Source organism: Populus alba, chromosome 13, assembly GCF_005239225.2.
Source record: "Populus alba chromosome 13, ASM523922v2, whole genome shotgun sequence".
Classification (NCBI taxonomy): domain Eukaryota; kingdom Viridiplantae; phylum Streptophyta; class Magnoliopsida; order Malpighiales; family Salicaceae; genus Populus; species Populus alba.
Window position 1 is genome coordinate 437,476 of NC_133296.1, and position 24,314 is coordinate 461,789.

Consider the following 24,314-nt stretch of genomic DNA (forward strand, 5'->3'; position numbering starts at 1 on the left):
CGATATTTAAGATATTATTTAAATTTCAAGTTCAACTTTAAATCGAAATTAAAAAAAATATTCAATCAAGATTATTAATTTATCAGGTTATATTTGGTAAAGCGGATATTTAATCAAGACAGTGCAAATGAAAATGAAACGCTGTTGGTTGTTGAAATTTCACAGTAAAATACTCCTCAGAAGGTGAACTTTACACTTCACTTAAGTCAAACTTATTAGTCTCTTGACAATGACATGAAATGTATTATAATCAAGTGAATGAAACTGAAAAAAATAAGTTGAAATGAATTGTATAGGCCAGTAGTAAACATCCTCCAGAAACTTAGTGAGCCGAAGCACAAAAGCAGAAGCCATCTTTCTAAAATCGAATTTAGAAGGATGGTGTAATCAGTAATTGTATCATGCTCAGTAATATAACTGAGACGCCATCTTGAAGTAACAATATTGGTTTACAGAGGGTTGTTAATCGCATTAGAGAAAGCGTTGAAGAAAGCCTTTAATCTCATCAATGTATGGACTCCGGGGAGGAATGATATGACCACAATCATGCTCAATAATAACTGAGCAGCCATCTTCAAATAAGGAAGCAAGTTCTCTGCTGGTTTTGTTTTCAATCTGCCTGTCCTTGCCTGGAACACTACCATATATATGGAGAGAAGGGCAGTTGAATGATCTGGGATCGATCTCTGCAAGTGGAAGAGCAAACCCAGCACACAAAATTGCAAATCTGATATCGATGTCAACCTTTAGCCTCCCTTTTTTGTGAACAAAGTAAAGTAGCCATCGCTGCTCCTCATGAAAATCCCAGTATCCCGTCAAATGGCCCATCCTGAGAGAATACTGTCTTCAAATATGATGGTGATACATTAAACCCTTCAGTTTGCTGCTGATACCGGAGGGGATCAAATGGACTATCTGCCTTTTTCCAATCAGTGACACTCCTTCCTTCGCAATCAGGTGCGATCAACCGAGCTAACTTGCCCCTGCAAGTTTCTGTTGAGGGAAGAAATTGCTGTGATGAAAGTGACGATTCATCACTGCACTATAGTTCAGAGAAAACAGGCAGGTATATGAATGGCAACTCATGGGGTGCATCAACAAAGATGAGCTCAACAATGCTTTTAAGTTTCTTGGCTAATGATGCAGTTCTTCTAAAACCAGAGGCATTCTGCCGAAACCCATGCATGCACAAGATTCTTAGCTTTATTGGAGGCCTAGCACCTGCTTTATTGGATGAAGAATTACATTCAGACCAAAGTTCACGAAGAAGAAAACAAAATGTAACGATGTAACAGGACAAAAAGAGAGAGAGATGTTCACTATTAGCACAGAGAACTAGCATTTTACTGAGTGTTAACATGATAAACATGGAACCAGAAGGATCCAAGTGATAAGGAGACAGACCTTAACCAGTCCCCCAAGCAGTTGAGGCAAGAGGATAGTATTTGAGAAAATGGTTTTGAGTTCAAATTGTGGCAATACATCTAGTTGTTCGCCATTTTCAGCAACAATTGACTCAACTCCCTTTCCATGTTTCAGGCATAGCTCACAAACAAAAACAGCTTCCTCCTTCTGCTCACCCACAAATTAAAAAAATAAGAACCAACAAAATACAGAAACCTATAAGTGGAATTGAAGAGAATAAAAAGTTCATCAAACTACATAGAAATCAGGCAGTGATTGTTTTTAGAAGGCAAAAAGAAAATCTGAATAGCAATTATTTTCAGTTTCCCTCTAGATAAAAGTTCAGAAGCATCGCTTAACATTCTTGGATTTTCACTGGGAAAGATGAAACTAGCTAAACTATGATAGGGATGACATGCTTAAATGGTCAAACATCTTAACATTCAACAGCAGAAGGATTCTAGTCATCAATACTTTACCTGACAACAATCACAGACAAAAACTAGCATTCTACAACATGAGCATACACATCGTGAGGAGTCAAAGGACAAGCCATGGAAAAGGCAGGTTCCCAAGATATTTGTATCTGAGCTCCTAACAGAAAATTCTAAAGTCACCAAACAAAATTACTGGGCAAAACTGACATGATAGTTTTTTTTTTTTTTTTATTGATCACCAGAAAGTTCAACAAAAGCCAGATCATTAAGCATTCACCGAAGGAAAAGGTAAAAACTTTAAAATCAATAGAGCCATGGTTACTCTAAGGTATCATACTGGCGATAAAAAACAAAACTATTTCCTTTGAAAAACCACCATCAGGAAATTGTTCTAAATAACGCCGTATTCCACCAAACTGCAACAAAGCAAGCATTGCAAAATATATTGTTATCACAATCAACAATCAAGACCTAACTTCTTCAGGGTCTTATGATCAAGGTAAATGCAACACTAGCTAGCTGAATGCCAGAGCTTACCTGAAATACATTTTCAAATCCAGCACCTTCAACCTAATATAGGCCAATGCCATCTCACACCTGATTCCTCCAGTGCAATACCTATACAACACCAGAACATGTTAAGACAAGAGTGGAACAATGAGCGTGTTGAAGTAATAGTTGCATAGAATTTCAATCATGAGATCATGGTTTTTCAAATAGGAAGGGAAATAGAAAATGAAGTTCAAGAAAACACCCAAAAATGTCAATTTTGGAACAAGCACTTACATCAGGACATCCTTTCCTCGCAATTTTTCAGAATTATCATCTATCCAGGATGGCAGATCACTATACTGCCTGATTCCTGGATCCAAGGTGTCCATATTTGGCGAGTCAAACTTCCCAATTCTTATCTAATACAAATTTCTTGCATCTAATAAAACAAGACCTTTATCATCAGCTACAATTTCTTCATCTCCAAGCTTCCCTGAGAAACACATGCAAAATCGCCCAACTCATACCATCACCATTCATCCATTCCCTCTATAACAAAACACCACCACCAAATTTAGAGAACAAAATATAACAAACAAGAATAAACATAGCCAATAAAATGAAAGCAAACCAAAAAGTTAAGCAAATCAAAAAGGAAATCACCACTCACCAGCATTTTGAAGAACAGAATGGAACTCAGCAGCGGACAAATGCCTACCAGCATTTGAAACATCAGGTGCTTTCGCAAGAGGGTAAGGACTGAAAGTAACCAATTCTCAGCCACACCAAAACGCAATAAAATACAAAACAAAACTTATCCAATGCCAGATAGCTCAAACAATGATACGAATAGAAACCAAAGGTTAATAAGACAAAGATTCATACCTTGACAAAACGAATGGAAAGTGAAGCCACATTCATGAGCAACCTTATCATTCAGTGGAAAATGACAAGAAGCAAGCTCGAAATCAGTCCCTTCAAATAAACTAAAAGCTTTCACTGCTTCAATATTCTTCTACAATGAAGAAAACTTGCCACCAACCTTAAAGCAAAGAAAAAAAAGGAATTCCAATATTCTTATAAGCAAAAAGTTCCAAATTTTTCCATAATTGAACTTAAAACACTAAACCCAAAATTCTAAAAAGCAAAAAGTTTTAAGCTTTCCAATGAGATTGTGATTTGATTGAAGAGAACAAAGGGAACCCAAAAATTTAATGACCAAAAAGATTCAAACTTTGAGATGTAAAATGAAGATGGGCTTATTGAGTCGAGTGCAGTACAGTGACATTAACACCATGGAGAGAGAGGCGGACAAGGCCAACGAGAGAGAGGGAGGTGTAGTTGGAGTTGTAGAAGGAGAGAAGTGAATTGAGATAAGCGATTTCTGTTTATTTGTAGTAAAGGAGGACACCATACTGTTCTTGCTCCTTTTTGCCTCTGTCTTGTTGATTCTTGCTGTTGTCTGCCATTGTTGGGCTATGCAGGTCTGAACCACTACAGTATAAAGGGCCTACCCTTAACTTTTTAGAAGTGGACTCTTTATTTTTGGGAAAATCTATTAGTCAGGGACCCAATTGAGAAACATCTTAAGCAAATATGTTATCAGAAACAATCCAACCGAGGATTTTCAGTATGTTGGTGACCTGACTGGTTTGGGTACCGTTTGAGAGTGATAGTTTTTTCTTTTGTATGTTTTTTAAAAGTATATTTGTGTTGAAAAATTATTAAAGTGTATTTAATTAAATTGATGTATTTGTATAAAACAAAATTAAAAAAAATATTTTAATACATTAATATATAAAAAATATTTTAAAAAAATATTATACAATACAATACCAAACCCAAACACGCATTTGTTATTAAATGAGAAACGTAGCCATGTTGCATGCCTCCATACTTCCAACTTAAATACCACAGTTGTTTAGAACATTGTTTGCCTTGTACACAAACATGACCTTTATATGCCTAAAAGAAGTTCTTTAGGTAATGTAAAAATAATTGTTTTTTAAAATATTTTTATTTAAAAATATATTGAAATAATATTTTTTTTATTTTTCAAAATTATTTTTAATATATAATATAAAAACACCAAAAAACTTAATTTAAAATTAAAAAAAAATCAAAATTTTTTAAATCCTTTAAAAAAAAAAAAACTTTAAAACAAAAACAAACAAGTCTACAAACCCAACCCAGCTCAGTAGAGAAGCAGCCCCTTGACCTAACCTAAGTGAACCCAATAATCCACGTATAAAACTTGAAGCAGATCATGAGCCAGACAAGATCTCTGAACCACGCTCAAACATGTAATCCATTCGAAACGTAGGTTAGAAGGATGCATGATCCGTTAGAGCTAAAATTTTTGTGGCTTCATCCAAGAGCAAATCGATGGTCTCAATGTCTAAGAATCCATTATATCAATCGCAAAATGCTGATTCCATATCAAGACAATCACAAAGATCACTTTTCCTATGACATATAGTTTTACAATTCAACTGGTCAAATTCCAAGATGGAGTCCTAAGGTTGTAACATTTTTGACAATTTCCATCGATGAATGAAACCCTATGTGCCAGACCAAAAATTCTGACATTAGCAGCAACAAACATATAGAGTCGAAAATTTCAATGCAAGTGAAAAAACCTAGAAAGGTAACAAAACATATTCACCCAAACTTGAAGCCACCTTGGGGAACACTAGGCTGGTTAGTTCCAAAAGCAAAACCTTGCTGATTTCCATCCCCACCATCTTGGACAATCGGTTCTCCATCTTCTTCCTCAGCCCAATATCTCTCCAAAATCTTCACTGCCTTTTCATAAATCTCATTGTTGTCGTGAGTTTGCAGATTCTCAATCTTATCCAATCCATCACATTCATCAACCATTTGCGCATACAGATTAACTCCACCATTTAAGCCCATTTCCTTGTCAGCCTCACCCACCTTAAGGATGTTCTCCAGCCCCTCAAGGCAGACCGTCACGATCCTGGGGTCTGGGCAGATAAGAAGATCACACAGTGGTTTAATGCAACCCTGGCTCACCAGAAATCTGCAAGAATAATAGATCATGCCATGTTCAGGTTTGGCTTTTAAGCATTATACTGCAAAATATGAGAAAGTCTATCACATTGATACAGTGAAGTGGAGAGGTTAGATCTCACAATATACCTTCTTCTTTTTTAACAAATCACAACGTACTGTTGATGCAAAATACAAGATTAGAGCCAAACCACAACTGTTTATGATTAGGAGACCATAAACTTTTAACTGACTTCTACTTCATTTTTCAACTAAAAAAATTATATTTTCAGATCACCAGCCACATGATATTTTCAAACCATGAACTTTTTTTTTTCTACACATTCATTTGGGAAATGCTCCAGCATAAAACAACACAATATGAGCCAACCAATTAGTTTATATCTGCATTTGTCTGTAGACATGCATAAACTATTTAGACTAGAAAAAAGAGGAAACATACTGAATTTGTTCGTGAGAGCCTGCAGAGGTGGCGTTTGAGATAGCCCAGGCAGCCTCCTTCTTAATGTCAAACTCCGCATGTTGCAGAAGGTTTACAAGAGGGAGAATAATATTGGCCTCAATAACAGCCTGTTTTAACAGAAACACAGCCAAAATGCATGCTTTGAGTAACAAGAAGCATCTTTCACAAAGGAAGGAACCGGGCTTTCCCCAGCTACATTATAGGCATCTATCCCACAAAAAACAAAAAAACCTCTTGCTCCCCCCTCCCCTACAGGTAGGTACATATTGAAACTTTATACCAGTACAAAAAGTAGTTCATTTATCATTTCTTTAGTAATTGAAATTATAAAAACATGACAGGTGCATGGCCCATTGCTCCAAATCCAGTTCATCTGAAGCACAAATTTCAAAGTAATGATTACCTGTATTTGAGTTCTATTTCCAGCTGTGATATTAGAGATTGTCCAACATGCTTCTTTCTTGATACTTTTTTTGTGATTTTGCAAGAGAAGTTGGTGGAGACAAGGGAGGACTTGATTGTCAATTACAAACTGAAAAAGAAAAAAAAAAACAATTTAAAGAATGATCAAAGGAAAGAAAGCACAACATTTTCAATGGAAATATGCATGCACACATTAGCATGCAAAAGAGAGAATTCAAGTAATCATTTCAATTATACAAGCCTAGTTACATGATATAATAGTATCTAAAAAACATTTAAAGGACAAAAGCAATAAAACTGGTGTTCCCAAATTTAGTCAAATTCTACAAGGTTGATGGTGTTAAATCGAGAATAAGCTATCAGGTCAGGTCTACAGAAACAAAATAGTACACAATATGGGAAGCACCTGAGTCTGACCGTCATCGCCTGTAACAATGTTTCCAACTGTTCGAAGGGCAGGAATAAGAACTGTAGGTGATGGATGACTAAAAGAAACATATAGTCAGCACAACTAGTCAAACTGCCATAAAAACTGAACAAAATATAAACAGAGAGGATAAAGGAGGTTGGCTTGATTGCAGAAAATCAACTATGCTAAATAAATATGGTACAAAGAAGTGCATAGTGATACAGAAACTTACAGAAGAAGCTCCACCAGACGTCGACAGACACCAGCATCAATCACAGCCTGAATTTTGTCATTTTGACCATCTGAAAGATAGGAGAGTGCCCAGCATGCATCTGTTAAGACTTCTTCATCATTCAAGTGGATAAGTTGCTGGAGAACTGGCAAAGCAGGCTTCACCTGAAAGAATCCAAGAATGAACATTATAACTGCAGTACATGATCAGCCATTCAACTATATGGAACCACAAAAGAAGCGAATAAATTTTAAAAAATATTACTATTTGAAAAGACTATATTTTAGGTTTTCTAGAAAATCAAAAGAAACTATAGTTATCTCCCAGTTCCTACCTGATCAAATGGTGTTGGTGGCTTGCCACGACAAAAATTGGATAATGTCCAGGTAGCATTCCTAAGCATGGATAATTTTGAATTCTCATTTAGCTGAGCTAGCAATGGCATCAGAGCACCATGACCAAGAACAAGATCCCTGCAACTTGGGGAGTCACCCGCAACATTGCCCAAGGCCCATACCGCCTGATCAAGAAACAATAAGGGTATAATTCAGTATATTTTCAAAGGCACATGAAAAGAGCTACCCTGGATAGAAATATGGTCAAGCTGGGAATGCAAAAGAAAGAGCAATGAATGGAAAATTCAGCATATTTCAGTGAGGGGTTGAGAAATGTTAGAATACAATTATGCTGCCTTGTTAAGCAAATTGTGACAGAGGTATTGCTGTTTAAAGTTTATCTTGAAAGCCAAAAAATATGTCCAAAAACACCGTAAAGCAACAAAGAAAGTTCACAAAAGATGAAGCAAGTGTCAACCTGCTCTCTGACATCATCACTTCCAGAACTAAGAAGCTGCACAAACATAGGAACAGCACCGTGGTCAATGACAACTCGTGTATGCTCTGATGTTCCAGAAGCAACATTAGTCAAAGCCCATGCAGCCTCAAACTGCACATGAAAACAAAGTCAATTCTTGCAAGATTAGTAATCTTCAAACAAGTTATTTTTCTTGAAGAAAAAAGAGGATTGGTGCAGACAATCCTACTTGTAGTTGAGGCAGATCGTGCCTTCCAAGGAATTCCACAAACCGCGGGACCACACCTGCTTTGATTACATCATCTATAGGAGGACTGCGCTCTGCTCAGCAATGTGGAAAATAAGTAAAGGCGTGTCAGAATCAAGCAGGTGCATTGCTTCATGAATAGTATGGTCTGTATATAAGTACTATACATACCAATAGATAAAAGCTTTCTAAACTGAGTAGTTGCTTCCAACTGTGAGGAAGGATCATCAGACCACACTCCTTGGACCATCACCGGAAGACTCTCCAACTGTCAAACAACACAAACAATTAGACACAAAACATCAAATCTTTGATTGGCTAGCATGAAAAGGAAAACCAAAGGATAAATTTAAATTTTAATACTTAATTTTTTATGAATGGGCAGATTCCTATATTAAGAAAGAAGAAAAAAGACAAACAATGATCAAATAAATTGATAAATTAAAGGCTTGGAGATGAGGAGACATTTTCCAGTGGCAGCAGAGGTCAGGAAAGAACTAAAACAGTTTTGAATATAAGAAGATAAAATTGGGAGCTTCTAGGAAAGACTAATGGTGTATCTAAAGTATTAAAGAAACTCATCTCACATAAACCCAAATTGTCATGGCATTACATAATGGAACAAAAACAAAACCCTCGACTGCATAAACACCATAATAGATTAACTTGTGAGTCCACGGGTCTTAGCCAAATCAACCAATTGTTATCCCAAAGAAAAACCCCTCTCTCATCGGCATGGGGGGGGGGGGGAGCATGGGCTAAGTAGTTGAGTTGAAATCCAAATTCTGATTAAGATGTCACCGTGCTATATGTTCAAAATTATGATTTCAACAAACTGAGATTAAACAAACTCATCAATCAAATACCATTCCCATCTCAGAAATCAAAACAAAAATAAATCCAATTCAATTACTTAAAAAAGGGTGACATGGATGTCCTCCTTGGAGCAAAATCCTATCTCTCTTCTTCATAATACCATCCATCTTTAGTTACCTAATTTTACAACATTTCTCACTTGAAAAGAGAACTCAAATAAGACCCAAGATTTATTTCTGTAGAGATTCCAGCTTCAATTGAAATAATGTCCAAAACTCTAAATCCTATCCCCCCCCCCCCCGCAGTTCTCATCCATCAAAAACTTTTAACACAAAGAAATGAGTCTCCTATTCATTTTTTTGCGATGGAATTCTATGACCACAAAGCACTATAATTAATCCCCTCCAAAAAAAAAATCTTATTCAATAGATCTTTCGGTTCATTAATTCATAAAATTCCCAAAAACTAAGCCAAGTAATTAATTACTCATTATACACTAAAACCCATTTCAGATTCAAGTTTCTAACTTCACAAAAACCATTCAAAATCAATTTTCTTTAAAATAAAAATAACCCCACAAAGCAATCACAACGAGCAGAAAACTCAAAAGGGCTGTCATTATCCATTTCATAATACACATTAAACCCACCAAAGATTCAACTTTCCAAGTTTAAAAGAGAAATCAAGAACCCACAAAAACTAAAGAAAGTAAAAAGAAAAACAAAATGGGTATTTCAAAAAGTACCTTTTTTTCGATATTGGCAGCATGTTGAGCAGCATCAAGCAAAGGCTGACTTTGAGACTGAAACAAAAGACCTTCTCTTCTTTTCTTCAAAAGATTGTCTTCTCTTTTATTCTTTCTGATCTCCAGTAAATTGTCCTCTCTCCTCCTTCTTGCTTCATCTGCATCCACTCCAGTCTTGTACGATTTCTTCCTCACCTCTGTTCGTGTACCTGGTCGCAGCGACATTGTTGTTTTTAGGGTAACAGAGAGATTGACGTTTTGTGTTCGACGAAATGTCGAGAACAGGGAACGGAAGAGAAAGGGTCAATAAGCGAATGCCAAAGTAATTGTTTTGAAAGTAAGATGGTGTGATGGTGTTGTGATGGCTATGGATTTTGGAGCTTGTCTTGCTTTTGGTTTCTTGGGCTGTACCAAGTGTCTGCCAGGTTCTGCACCTTTATGCTATTCCTGTGGTTTTTTGAAGTTTTGGGCCTTTGCTTCTTAACTACAAGGGTAGGCTATGCTTGAGCCTTTTGGTCTTGATAGTGCCTTTCTTCTTTTTTTTTATATCAATTCATGTCCTTTATTCCCCTTCATAATCAAGAAAACTAACCAATCATAAAACTCATATAAACCTTTGAATGCCCCATGTGCATATGACAGGTTTGCACTTTCGTATTGATTCTGAAATTATTAAAATTTGCTTTAAAATTATGCTAGAAGTATATTTATTTTATGTATGTTATTTCAGTATTTATTTTATTTATTTTGAAACACCAACTAAATATAACTTTAAAATAATTAAAGAAAAAATCAGCTTTAATTAGCGCATAAACTGATTCAAAAATACTTTAATGATATGGAACAAATGACGCTAAAGAATGATGATGATTGTAGTTGTTCTTGCCAAGATTAGTCCTGATCAAAACTTGCAACTAGGTGAGAGCAGAGTTAATAATTTATCCATCATATTGTTAATGTTTAAAAACTTAAAAGGGGCCAAGATTAGCAATGTTCCAACAATTGGATGCATGAACAGCTAGGTTCATCTAATCATCTGAAAATCTGTACCTAATTATCGAACCAAGAGAAAAACCATGGCATTAATTAGCCCTCAAATGTGTTGAATAAATAAAACGAGTGTCAGGAGATTGTGCAGACCTTAAATACTGTTGCTTGCTTGGAGTCATCCCTAGACTCAACATCAACAGTTTTCATACTTTGCTTTCAGAATATGAAAGAAAATTCTCAAGAGACATCACATGGAAAATGGGAAGAAAAGTGTTTGGTAGCATTTGGAAAGCTGCATGCATGTGGCCTGTGGGCTGATAAAAGCAAATCAGATAACAAAGAAACAAAGTTAAAGAAACATGCATGTTGGAATATTTCACTCTCTGTTAAAGAAAAAGTTCTGCAGAAAGAGTTTTACTCATTATATGCTAGATGGATGAACATTCTTATCATCTTTCTTGAAGGCTGCAGCCTGCATAGAAATACGCTATGAAAAGAAAAAAGGGAAAAGCACAAGGAGGCAGAAAAAAAATTGTTTAGTTAAGCTTGCTAGTAAAATTTATGACTTAATTCCTGGGAATTATATATTAGGAAGAAAGTAGTTCAAATGTGTAAAATATCCTTAATTATTTAACATTCTCTCCACAGAACAATGCACTCTTAGCAGTGCTGCACTTTCTGTATTTTCCACACAGAATTTCTAAGGACCTCGATCTCAAGAAACATGTTGCTAGCTTTTTCTTTATTTAAGATAGCTTTGGAAAAGCTAGCTTGTTGCAACTTGCAGTGCCAAAATTTGATGGAAAAGCTAGCTTGTTGCAACTTGCAGTGCCAAGATTTGATGGAAAAGCTAGCTTGTTGCAACTTGCAGTGCCAAAATTTGATGAAACACGAGATGCATTGACAGAGAATTCATTCCACTGCAACCTGTAAAGTAGTCTTTCAGGCCCTACAATTGATCAGCTATCAATATCTTTTCTTTTTTAAGAATAACCATCAATGTTTTTCTTCATTTAGTAATAACGACGATTCCTGTTTACATGCTGAACAGATGCAACATCCGAAAGTTTGATACCTTGTTTGTATTCAACCACAAAGCATTTTCTTTTCTTAGCTTGCTTGTTGAAAAAAAATTAATATCCAAACGTGTTCGTGTTTCACGTCTTAACCTCTAATTAAAAGGAGGCATGCATTCTTTTCGTAGAGCAACAAGATCCATTTTCTCACCAACCACCTAAAATTTTCAGCCCTTTGTCCTGCATCAATTTTCAAGTCTTTTGAAACCATGGCCAATATTCCTATAGGAGAAGTGCTCACCTTCTTGTGGAATGTGATTAAAGAGCCTGTGGTTTATATTGATTACGAGCAAAATCTTCGCGACTTGGAAACTAAGATAGATGAGCTGCTGCATCTGAAGAACGACCTGACAGGGAAAGTGCAGATGGCCGAGGTGCAAAGCACGAAATCTCAAGTGACAGGGTGGGTTTCAAGGGTTGAACGTATGATAACTGAAGTTAATGAATTGACGAATCAAGCCACACAAGAGATGCAGAAGAACTGCTTTGGAAGCTGCTGTCCTAAGAATTGCTGGTCCAGGTACAAGATAGGGAAGAAAATTGATGAGAAGTTGAAAGCTGTTTCTGGTCATATTGAAAAAGGGGAGAAGTACTTGAGCCCGGTGCCTTCTCCTGTTGAATCAGTTATGGGATACCTACGTGAAGCAGGGAAGTCAACTATTGGCATATATGGACCAGGAGGTGCAGGCAAGACTGCTCTCCTGACTCAAGTCAGCAATAGCTTGCTCAGCTCACAGCTCCCATTTGATTTCGTTATATGGGTGTTGGCATCCCAGGACCCTAACTCTGAAAGAATCCAAGGTGATATTGGTAAGGAGATAGGATTTCTTGAAGATAGATGGAAGGGTAAAAGTTTTCAAGAGAAAGCTAGGGAGGTCTCTTCTGTTCTGAGCCAAAAGAAGTTTGTGTTGTTGGTGGATGATTTGTGGAAGCCAGTTGATCTAGCTGAAGTTGGAGTTCCTTCTAGAGAAAATGGCTCCAAGCTAGTATTCACCACTAGTTCAGAGGAGCTGTGCAACAGTATGGGCGCGGAAGAGAAGATTCGAGTGGGTGGTTTGGCATGGGAGAAAGCTTGGAAATTGTTTCAAGAGAAGGTTGGCGAAGACACACTTAACATTCATCCGGAGATTCCAAAGCTGGCAGAAACTATTGCCAAAATGTGCAATGGGCTACCACTTGCACTTATAACTGTTGGCCGGGCAATGGCTTTCAGAAAGACCCTCTCGGAATGGCACCATTCCATCGAGGCCTTGAGCAGGGCCACAGCAGAGTTTTCACGCACTCCCTATCGGGACTTTGTTCTGCTGAAGTTTGGCTACGATAGTCTTCGAAGTGACAAGGTTAGATCTTGTTTTTTGTATTGTGCTTTGTTCCCAGAAGGCTTTAACATAAATAAGTCAGACCTGATAGATTACTGGATTGGGGAGGGATTCTTGGGTGCATATAGTGATGCCTACGAGGCTAGAACTGAAGGTCAGAACATCATTGACATTCTTACACAAGCATGCTTACTGGAAGATGAAGGCAGAGATGTGAAAATGCATCAAGTGATTCGCGATATGGCTCTGTGGATAGATAGCAGGAAGGAGAACCCAGTTTATTTGGTCGAGGCCGGGACTCAGTTGGCCGATGCACCAGAGGTTGGAAAATGGGAAGTGGTGAGAAGGGTGTCTCTGATGGTTAACAACATTCAGAATCTATCACGAGCACCTAGATGCAATGATCTGGTAACTTTGTTTCTTACAAAAAATAATTTGAAGATGATTAGTGATACTTTCTTTCAATTCATGCTTTCTCTGAAAGTCCTGGACCTGTCCGAAAATAGAGAAATAACTGAATTTCCGTCAGGAATTTTGAAGTTAGTTTCTCTACAGTATCTGAATCTATCAAGGACAAGAATAAGGCAGCTGCCAGTTCAGCTGAAGAACTTGGTGAAGCTGAAATGTTTGAACTTGGAGCATACTTATGAACTCCGCACGATTCCAATGCAAGTGATATCTAACTTCTCAAGCTTGACAGTATTGAGAATGGCTCGTTGCGCTTCTTCTGATAGAGTTGTCGGAGATGGTGTCCAGACAGGTGGACCCGGATCCTTGGCAAGGGATTTGCAGTGCCTGGAGCATTTGAATCTGTTGACGATCACCATAAGAAGCCAGTATTCTCTGCAAACATTTGCAAGCTTCAACAAGTTCCTGACCGCCACCCAAGCACTGTCCCTCCAAGAATTTCAGCATGCGAGGTCACTTGACATGTCACTTCTCGAAGGTATGAACCGTCTAGATGACCTCGAGTTCATTGACTGCAGTAACCTGAAAGACCTGAGCATCAACAACTCCTCCATCACGAGCGAAACAAGCTTCAACAGCCTCCGCCGAGTGTCTATAATCAACTGTTCAAAATTGGAGGACTTGACATGGCTAACTCTTGCTCCAAACATCAAGTTTCTCAAGATATCAAGATGTTCTAGAATGGAAGAGATCATTCGACAAGAGAAATCGGGTCAAAGGAATCTCAAAGTGTTCGAAAAACTCGAATTTCTTCGGTTAGTTTCCCTGCCAAAATTGAAGGTCATCTATCCTGATGCCCTGCCTTTTCCATCTCTGAAGGAAATCTTTGTTGATGATTGCCCCAATCTGAGGAAGCTTCCCCTTAATTCTAACAGTGCGAAGGAACATAGAATTGTCATTCAGGGATGGGAAGATTGGTGGAGAGGGCTGGAATGGGAGGATGAAGCTGCTCAACATACCTTCCTTCCCTCTTTCAAAAGCTGCTTGTACTAGAAATGTTTCGTTTTCAAGTAAAAGATGTTCATATCATTATTTTAAGAAAAATATTGTCTGAAATGTACTAAGTGTTTCTTAAGATTTAATGTTAAGTGTAATTGTGCACATTTCAATATTTTATATATATACATTAAATTGTTGAAAGATTTTGCATAGAAGACTCGTTATTGTTTTTAAATTTATTTATTACCATTATTTGCCTTGTAATGTATTGCACAGCATCATAAAGAAAGCTGACTTGTAATACCAGCGACCAGGCTCAGGCGTTACGTTCAAGTTCACCTAGATAGAAATATAATAAATTTTAAGACTCTTGTACACCTAGAAATACACGTTAAGTAGGATTCAAGTTTAAAAAAAAAACACTTCCTTAAAATATCAATTTTAAGGAACCAGGAGAACAAACACTTCCTTAAAATATCCATGGCCACACAAGTTTGAAAAATCCTACCTATTTTTAACCGCTACCGAATATATTTTTCCATAAATCAATTTCAGCTTCATATTTAAGGGTTCTTTCAATTAGGCCCCTCTAAGATGTTTACTTATTTTATTTGTAAGCCTATTTCTCTTACTTTATTTTTATTTTCATCCCTGTACCTTTTCATCTTGGCTTTAGTTGACCCTGTATATTTCGCTTTGTCATCTCTATCAACGTTAGAGACAAGTGATTATCGTGTTTCTTACCTTGATATGGTGATATTTTACACACTGGAATGAAACTCGGTCTAGCTTTGTAGATTAATATTCGATGATTCGAAAATTTGTAATATTTAATGATTTTTAAGATAGATTTTTATTTTTTAAAAAAAATTATTTTTAATATCAACACATCAAAATATTAAAAAACACTATAAAAATTATTAATTTGAATATTTTTTTAAGCTACAATCACATAAAAGTAAAAACAAAAGCTATTCCAAACGCATCATGAATCTTGAAATCAGGATTTATATTAAACTGGGTTTGAAATTTTAACATATTAAACTTAGAATGTGTTTGAAAACGTGGTAGTTGTTGTAGTTCAAAGCGTTTTTTATTTAAAAATATATTAAAATATTTTTTTAAAAATATTATTAACATTTTTACATTGAAACAATTTAAAAATATATATATATAAAAAAAAAATTAACAAAAATAAATAAATTTTAATGAATCCGGTTCTGCATTCCCAAACAGGGTACAAGTGCCCTCACATTTCTATCCATAACATAGATTTTTAATGGGTATGATGACCGCCATTTTAAAATCACATTTGAGACCGAAATTGAGTTTTGTTTATGTGGAAAGAGTCGTATGCGACAAGTATGCGATGAAGATCAGCAAATTATGTGGGTCCTCCAAAATCCCGATCTCACATAAACAAGAACACCTCTTAGCAACCATCAAAGTGGTGGGTAATGGTAAAAAGATTTGTTATATCGAGGTTCAAATCCTAGGTTGTCATATGATGGTTTATTAGGTTTTAATTGTTAACTTTTAGGGCCTAACCCGTAAAATTAGTTAAGGCACGTAAACTACCCAAACACACATTAATATAAAAAAAAAAAAAAAAAACACCTCTTAGCATTACACCCATAAAAACCCCCCATTTCACTACTAGATGATAGAATCACACATACTCTCTCTTTTTGAAGAAAGAAACATCTGTTTACTGTAGACCTAGAGAGGCGTTAATCAAGACAGGACCGCGTTAATGGCGGGGAGGTGGTCCACGTCAACATTCCGACAGTGGCTAGGTCTTGACTTATCTTTCTTCACTTCTTCTCTCGGGTTATCTTCATTCTCCGTCCTCCGGTGGTGGCCGTCGCAGTTAACAGCAAGCCCATCTAGCTGGTGGGTCACACGACGGTTGTTGAGGTGGCCGGAGCTTGACTTCTCGATCGTGGATGATGTGGTTTGGAGCTTCGTCACCGCTTTTGAGTCGGTTGCTCTTATCTCCATGTTGGCTTTATACCTTCTCTTCTGTGGTTGCACTGTTTAGGAAAGAAAGTTCTTGCTCATCGTGAAGAAGTTTCCAGAATGTTCTTGGTGCTGTAGCTGCCGGAAAGTGACGTTAGCAGGGGAGGAGTATGGTGACGGGATTAAACAATATGGTGGTGGTTGGCTTGCTAAGATTTGATTGTTGAAGAGTGGAGAAGCACGTGAGGCACGTGAGGTTGGGGTTGATGATTTTTCTCTGTGTTTTTTTTTTAAAGAGTATGGGGTAGCCAATGGGCGATGGCCACGCTATTGGGTCAAGGGGTAATTCTGTAAAAAAGGCAATTTGTGCTGTCGAAGAGCTTTAACTTTTTGACTCCTTAAAAAGAAAGCTTTTCCTTGTAACCCCTTTCTGTAAAAAAATCAGTATCGATCGAGTTGTTTTTTTGTCTAGCACATAAATCAAGCAATTTTCTCTTTTATTCCCAAACTAAAAAAAATAATAATAATAATAAAGTTTTTAATTAAAATTAAATTTTAAAACAATTAAAGAACGGAAGTTTATCATTTGAAAAGTATATAGAATGAAGTGAAATGTTTTAAACATGATTTCAGAATTTCCATCTATTTTCTTCACGTTTTTCATCTCGTCCTCTTTCTTTTAATTTTTTCGTTCATCAATAATAAATTTGAAGCAATTGGCCTGGCCATAAAATAATGAAATCACCCTAATAAAAAGTTTAATAACTAAAAAAAAAAACTGGGAGTCCAGAGTGCAATGCCTACACATTTTAGAATTTCTTCTAATTAGTAGACTTCCATGAGTTAATTAGAAGGCAAGATAAATATGGATTGGAATTCATTTCTTGATGATTATAGGATTTATAACATCAATGCAAAAAAAATAACCTATGCTATTTATGTTATAATTAGTGACAAAATAATGAATTTTTTTATGACTTTCCTTCTCTAAATCTTTATGCAGAATGGATTGGGATCCTTTTTTTTTTTAATGACTATAGAATACTCTACCAATAATAAAAAAATCTTGTAAAGTTAACTGACATTTATTTATAAATAAATAAATTATTTTTTAATATTTAAAGAATCAATTAGTTAACAGATCCCTCTAGTTTAAAAAACCTTATATTGAATCCTAATTCTTTTTTTTATAAAATGTACTTTATTTCTAGTTAAAATTCTCAATCTTACCTACAACGAACAGAATCAAAATTACATTTAAAAATGAAAATCTGGACATTTAAAAATATTTAACAGTCAAACTTTTCTAGACGACAATTCAAATTTGGATGTTTAAAAAAGATTTATAGTGAAAAAGAGACTGAACTTAATGGTTTTTAAAAAACAAAAGGGCTTAGCTTATAAATTTACAAAACAAATAGGGAGTAGATTATAATTTTCTCTAGATTTGTGGTAGGAATTTGGCAAGAATGATACTCCTAAAATTTCTTAGATAGTTGATTAAAATTGATGGGTTTAATCATGGGGTGATTTTACCCTTTTATTTGTTTATTGACATGAACGACCTGTCGCCTGTAAACTTGATGACTGTCGTTTCCAAGTTAACAAAACGCAATCAAAGTCCTGGACAACAGCCCCTCTGCTGAAACCCAAAAACCCCAGAGCAGCTTTACAAACAGGGATTCAAGATGGCAATGGCATGGAGGCAGATAATCACAAACACAAAAAGGGCAGTTTCAATCCCAACACAACAAGCAATTTCTACACCTGGGTTCTCTAGATTCTTCTCCAAATCTTCCTCTCGTTACATCGGTAACATTTCCTTTAATTGGTTCTTCTCTTTTCAGTGTAATCCTTAGCTAAGTTCATGTTCTTGAGCTGATTTTTTTTTAATGATGCTTAGTTTCTTGGATTGGAAATGGGAATATATTAGTAGGTTTTGCTTTAATTTTCTTGTCTCTCCTTTGTTGCTCCTGAAGTTTCGATTTTTTTTTTAATAATGCGCGTGTGTAAACTGGAGGAAACTTGATTTTCATGTAAACAGGATCTGGCTAATTAGCTTACAGGTGGAAATTGGGAAAAAAGATTAGTTTTTTTTTTTTCAAGTTTTAGTAAGAGATTAAAATGGAATTGAGTTTTGAAAGATTCAATCTTCGGTGGATGTGTTGTTGGAACAATGATGTTTTTATATATTGTCTGTTGTATGCATCTTTTTCTTTGATTTCTTTCTTTGCTAATTCATAAGAGTCTGAGCTTTGGAGATTGTTGTTGCTGTTATGTTGTTTTCATTGCAGTGAAAGTTGGAATCCCAGAGTTTCTAAATGGAATAGGGAAAGGAGTTGAAGCCCATGTGGCCAAGCTTGAATCTGAAATTGGTGACTTTCACAAACTTCTTGTTACTCGGACTTTAAAGCTCAAGAAACTAGGCATTCCTTGTCAACAGGTAATTATTCTCAATCCAAAACTTGGTTTGTAATGTGCATGTTTGTGTTTGCTTAGATTCTTGACAATATTGAGTTCTTTTAATTTTATATTTTCGCGATGAAATTCTGTAGTCACAGTTTTATTGGAATTGTTACTAGCTCAAGTAATCATGATTTCATGCTATAGCTGATATCTCATTTCAAGTTATTACTCACGTAGCCTCTATTTGACGATGATGTCCTGCAGCTCTTGGATTTATTTCAAAATATTATCTCTACATAATATCAGATGCATGGTTTAACTAACCACTCTTACCTGTTAATGTTTCTAGTTTGATAATGTTCTGCTGGGTATTCACTATGGTGCATTGACACTAGTAATTGTTCAATTTTCTGTGAGAATTGGGGAAAAGTAAATATGAGAATAGGGTAAGGATTGTCTGTGATAATCTTTGATATAATGTGGTGGATGATCACAGAGTGTTTAGCGTGTAGAAATTTGCGTTCTCCTCTAAGAGACGTTTAAATTAATGGGACTTTTTTGAGAATTACCTATGAAATCGAAGTGCCTAGGGTCATGAATTCTAACTTTTGATTTTGGTTTCACAGAGGAAGCTGATATTGAAATATGCTCACAAGTACAGGTTGGGGCTGTGGAGGCCTAGAGCTGAACCTGTGAAAGCCAAATAAATCTCGAAATCATCAGTCATTTGGAGGATTACAAGGTTTTTGTCGTTAACATTCTTGCATGCAATTAAGGTTGCAAAGAGTTTAGGTTTCATGAAATGTGCAATCTTTTTTCGCATCTGTCAAACAGTTTAGTGTAAAAAGCAAGTTTGTATTGGCACAAGATACGGTGAATTTGGTGTGGCAAAACAGGTTGTCTGATGATAGCTCGCACTTGTCCTGCCATGGTGTCCCTCTAGAGGTACTCAGCTATTTAAGAACCAAATGTCTGAATCAAATCTATGCATTTGCCTATATCATTACCAAAAACAAAACAAAAAAAAACTAAAAAGGCATCGGTGTACTCATGACAGTTGCCTATATCAATGGTTTTTCGGATTTTTGGCATTGGAAAAAATATGTTCTAGCCCACGGCGCAGCGCCTCCGTCGTTCCCGACTAAATCAAAATGTTTGAGGTTTGTCTGGATAAAGGCTATGGGCCTCTGGCTATGTCATGTCAAAATCCAAAATAGAAAAGTGTTGTTCAAAATCAAAGATAGCTATAAATAAATATAAAAAAAGTATAAACTTGTTGTTCTGGATCGGACAGATATCCGTTTTATACCAACCTGGTCATGCTAAGGTCATGAATTTTACAATTTCCTTTTTTTTTTTTTTTTTTTTCTGACTAGTTTTGATCTCATAATACTCGTTTTATACCCACTGATTAATCACTGTGCTACTATCAACTTATAAAGGCTATCTGCTTGATCATTTGACTATATACCATCAAGATTTCTTTTTATTGAGAATTGAGGTTTGAAGAAACAAAAGATACATGCAATTATAAATTATCTCTGATAGAATTAAGGGATAATTAATGGATGCAATTAGTACGTAGTAACTTGTTTTACTTTTCTCAATATCAAAATAAATACAACAATAACTCAGAATGGTTTAATTAATGTATTGCCAATTACAAGAAATATTGGTGTAAACCCTAAACTCCATCTCAAGCAGCTGAAACAAAACAATTCCAGAGCTTGTTAAAATAACTCTTGTGCTCCAAATAATAGCTTGATATTTATAATTAAATCGATGTTCGATGATAAAAAAAAGTGTGAATGATAATTACTACTTGAAAAAGAAATTAATTAAATATTCATCAGTTTTTTTTTCCAATTTTTTCTCAATCCTTTCTAATATTTGCTCAAAATCCCAACCACATGTTTCACCTGCTTTCAAAACAACACATTAGTTTCCTTCAATATCTTAGTTTATTCATGTCAAATCATGAACACACTAAACTTGTCTACAGTCATTATCCTCTTAATTTCACAAATATTTTACTCTCCTGTTGCTTGCTTGTCTTACACAGTGTTCATCCTAACAACATATATAGAGTACTGAGTCATCGTAATTGCATTCATGCAAATCTAACTGTTTCAACATGCAAAAATTGCAAAAAAAAATTAAAGTAAATCATTTGTTTAATTTAATCATAGAAACAAAAAACAATATCATGAAAACGAGATGAAGAGGTTCCTGAGCTCATAAAATGCATGTGTATTTAGGATTGTGCAGCTACTGTTTCGAGAAAAAGTTTTCAATGCAATATCCATATAAAATCATGGTTTTTATTTCAAAATTAATTTTATTTAGGATTTAATAGGATCACAGCAGTAAGGAGGATGGCCTGATTTTGACCTCCTTTTGCTCTCTGAATCATAGTGTGAAATAGTGCTTGGATCTTGACTGGTCAAGCCATGAAGGGAGGAGGGATTGGATGCAGCGTGCAACCATGGAGCCGCCGCATGTGTGGAATAGCCATGGGAACACAAATGCCAACCCCAACAACTAAATTTCTTACAGAAAAAAGGGAACCATCCATTGATGAAGACAAGCTTTGGTCCCACTCTCTTCTAACAATTACCTAAATTCCAAAAACGTTTGTTCTTTCTCACTGTTTAAGGCCTAGCCCAACCCAACATACCTAGTGTTGTTGGGGCCTTTCCTTGTCTCAAGGTTGGACCATGCCACCTCGAAAGTGGATTTCCTCTCTCTTTTCTTCTTTCTTCTTCTTCTTCTTTTTTTTTTTTTAAAAAAAATCTAGATTGCTTTGTTTGAAAAACCATGGAATGCGTGTTTTTCGTGGTCACATTTTTAAAAAATAAATTTAAAAAATCTTCTTACTTACATTCTTAAAATAAAATAAATTTTAAAAGAGATTTGTTTGATTAAAACTATATCCAAATAGATCCTAGCTAAGAAATAGATTTAGAAGTAAGAATTAATACGAGAATATCTAAGAAAATAAAAAATTCATCCACCCTGGTTACGAAAGGAAAGAAAATCCTGGTTATGAAAAGAAAGAAAATGATAGTTTATCTAATCCCAATTAATGGTTATGTTTTGTAATCATAATTTTGACTGATTGCTCTACCAAATCTAGATTAGAATTGTATAATTTCTGAATTAAATTTATAAGTTAGTAAATTGCCCCCCCACTAGGCCATGTCAAAAGTTGGATTGAGCTTTCTAACTATTGAGGCACATGCAATGTTGGTTAATTTATCGTAAAAGTCATGGCAATGGCAACTATATATACATGGAGATGTCAAATTATGTCCTTAATGCAAAATCTTCACTCATAATATATATATTGAAAAGAAAAGGGATATAACAAGAACCAATTCAAGATTTATCCAAAGCCAGGATCATGGAACATGGATTAGATAGGTGAACTTAAAGATTGGAGAGTCGATCTAAAAGATACATATTTTTAAAAGCGAAACCCTTTGTGATAGAGAAAATTAATTACAAATAAAACTCAATAGTGTCAATATGGGTTTTACAGCACTGGAAATAAGAATGTTTCATAATCCAAGAGAATATGAACCTCTTCTTCCGATCAAGACATGTCAGGACTCAGTACTGGGCTCCCAGAAAAGTGATTTAGGGGCTGCCTTTGCTCCACCATGTCAGAATTTGGCTCCTCTATAAGAAAACGATATGTAGCATGTCGAGGAGCTGCAACATGTGTCACCATTTTAGCAGTAAAAGGGAGCCTGAAAATGAAATCTCCCTGCCTGTTTTGAGCATCTTCTTCAACTTGAAAGGATCTATACTGAAAGCATATTGACATGCCCTTTCACCATTCCAAAGGTCTTACGTATCAGCAATCTCCATTTTAGACAAGTGTAGCTTTTCAACTTGTGTGAGCTAAGCATAATTACCACCACCCTACTGGCTTATTGCTAAAAATATTCACAGAGAGAGAGAGAGAGAGAGAGAGAGAGAGAGGTGTGTGTGGACGGGTAGCTAGCCCCGTCAGCAGAAGTTTCTGAGACAATATTGCTTTTGATGACAATAATGGAGATTGATTGTGCAACATGTTGAAATTCATGATGGAATCAAAACCACAATATTGAGAGGCCCTTCCTAGACCCCCATGACTATCACTAGGCATTAATGATTTTGCAGCGTGAATCCCACATAATGTTGCCTTGCAAGGAATTAAAAAAAAAAAAAACAAAGAGGATGCATGGCTTCAGTGTTGAAGATCCCAACTCCATTAATTGAAGCTTCTTCTCTTTTAGAGAGCAATAAAAGATATGAGACGTGCATGTAGCTATATATCTGGGCACCAACAACAACATGAATGCGAGCTTAGTTTTTCCCACCTAATCAGACCACAAATTAATAGAGAAACATGAAACATTCAAGAGAATTTATTTAAAATCTAAGCTAATGTTTAGTAAAACTATCGTTCTTGTTATATATATTATACTAGTTTTGAGTTGTTGAACAATATTACAAAGCTTTACTTAAAAGGGAAACAATTCTTTTTTGGTGTTCAAGATTTTAAGTAAAAAACACTTTAAAAAATAAATACAATCATACTTGTAGATAATCTTGAATTTTTACATGTTGAAATTGGGATTCATTAAGTTTTGAAAAGCTTGGTTTATATGACCTAAATATTTTTTTATTACATTCAAAGAAATATTTGATTCAATCACGGGATCTAAAGTAATCGTATTATATTTTTTTTTTTCATTTAATTTAGTTTGTTAATGTTAAATTTTTTTCTATTTAATTACCAGACTTTCATGACACGTATCTCGGGCTTGACGGGTTAACCTGGTTTAAAGGTTTAACCCAGTTAACCCGTCATTTTTTATTTTATTTAGTTATCAAACTTTCATGACGCAAATTTCAGGTTTGATGGGTTAACTTAGGTTGAAGAGTTAATCTAGTTAATTCAGATTTTTTTCTTTTTCTTTATTAGTTTTTTTTTTCTTTCTGTTAGTTTTTTTCTTTGTTTTTTTCATTAATCTATTTAATTATCATATTTTTATGACACGACCTTATAGCCAGACTCATATCCAAGGTTATTGGGTTTGGTATTGTAGTCAAACTAACTTAAACTTAGATTATACAAGTTTAATGTTATTATTAATATTATAAATATTATTTTGAGTCAGATATTGCAATCAAACCCAATATAGTTTTAAAAAAAAACCTAATATTTTTAAATATTAATTTTTATTTATTTATATAAAAAAATTAACTAACAACATGGCATGAGTTATCTAACCCGTACAAAGAAAATGATGTGGCTTCTTAACAAGGGCCCGACAAGAGGGAGGTCTGGTCGGTGGACGTTATTGTCTTAGACCACAATATTGTCTTTGTTCTTGGCACCACGTACGTGGATGCAAACATTCAGTACCTTTCTTTTTATTGGAACGGTTTAATTTGGATTGATTTAATTACATGTTAATCCACGAGTTTTTTTTTTTTTTTTTTTAATTTGATTTCAAACTAACACCGTGTTTGGTTACTGTCACAACAAAAGAAGAAACATGCACAAAAATAATATAAACATGTTTGTTTAGAAAAGTAAAAGCAAGAACACAAAACGAATCCAATCTATATCCATGGTATTATTTCTGA

General features: G+C 35.3%; 3 protein-coding genes and 1 pseudogene across 3 annotated transcripts; 2 read left to right on the forward strand and 2 right to left on the reverse strand.

Annotated features, from left to right (window-relative positions):
* Positions 1-223: 223 nt before the first annotated feature.
* On the reverse strand, positions 224-3,802 carry LOC118060830 (rhodanese-like domain-containing protein 6; annotated as a pseudogene).
* A 940-nt stretch (positions 3,803-4,742) lies between these two features.
* LOC118060920 (importin subunit alpha-4) lies at positions 4,743-9,956 on the reverse strand. The gene is made up of 10 exons (XM_035074237.2): positions 9,515-9,956; positions 8,125-8,221; positions 7,936-8,027; positions 7,707-7,838; positions 7,228-7,413; positions 6,894-7,057; positions 6,659-6,737; positions 6,233-6,361; positions 5,809-5,936; positions 4,743-5,376 (listed from the first exon to the last, which is right to left on the reverse strand). Exons 1-10 carry the CDS (start codon positions 9,737-9,739, stop codon positions 4,995-4,997), a joined length of 1,614 nt encoding a protein of 537 aa, XP_034930128.1. The 5' UTR covers positions 9,740-9,956; the 3' UTR covers positions 4,743-4,994.
* Positions 9,957-11,290: 1,334 nt separating this feature from the next.
* LOC118060921 (probable disease resistance protein At5g63020) lies at positions 11,291-14,493 on the forward strand. The gene has a single exon (XM_035074238.2). The coding sequence runs from the start codon at positions 11,790-11,792 to the stop codon at positions 14,358-14,360; it is 2,571 nt and encodes an 856-aa protein (XP_034930129.1). The 5' UTR covers positions 11,291-11,789; the 3' UTR covers positions 14,361-14,493.
* Positions 14,494-17,868: 3,375 nt separating this feature from the next.
* On the forward strand, positions 17,869-19,581 carry LOC118060922 (uncharacterized). The gene is made up of 3 exons (XM_035074239.2): positions 17,869-18,077; positions 18,560-18,708; positions 19,298-19,581. The coding sequence occupies exons 1-3, from the start codon at positions 17,954-17,956 to the stop codon at positions 19,376-19,378; spliced, it is 354 nt and encodes a 117-aa protein (XP_034930130.1). The 5' UTR covers positions 17,869-17,953; the 3' UTR covers positions 19,379-19,581.
* The last annotated feature ends 4,733 nt before the right edge of the window (positions 19,582-24,314 follow it).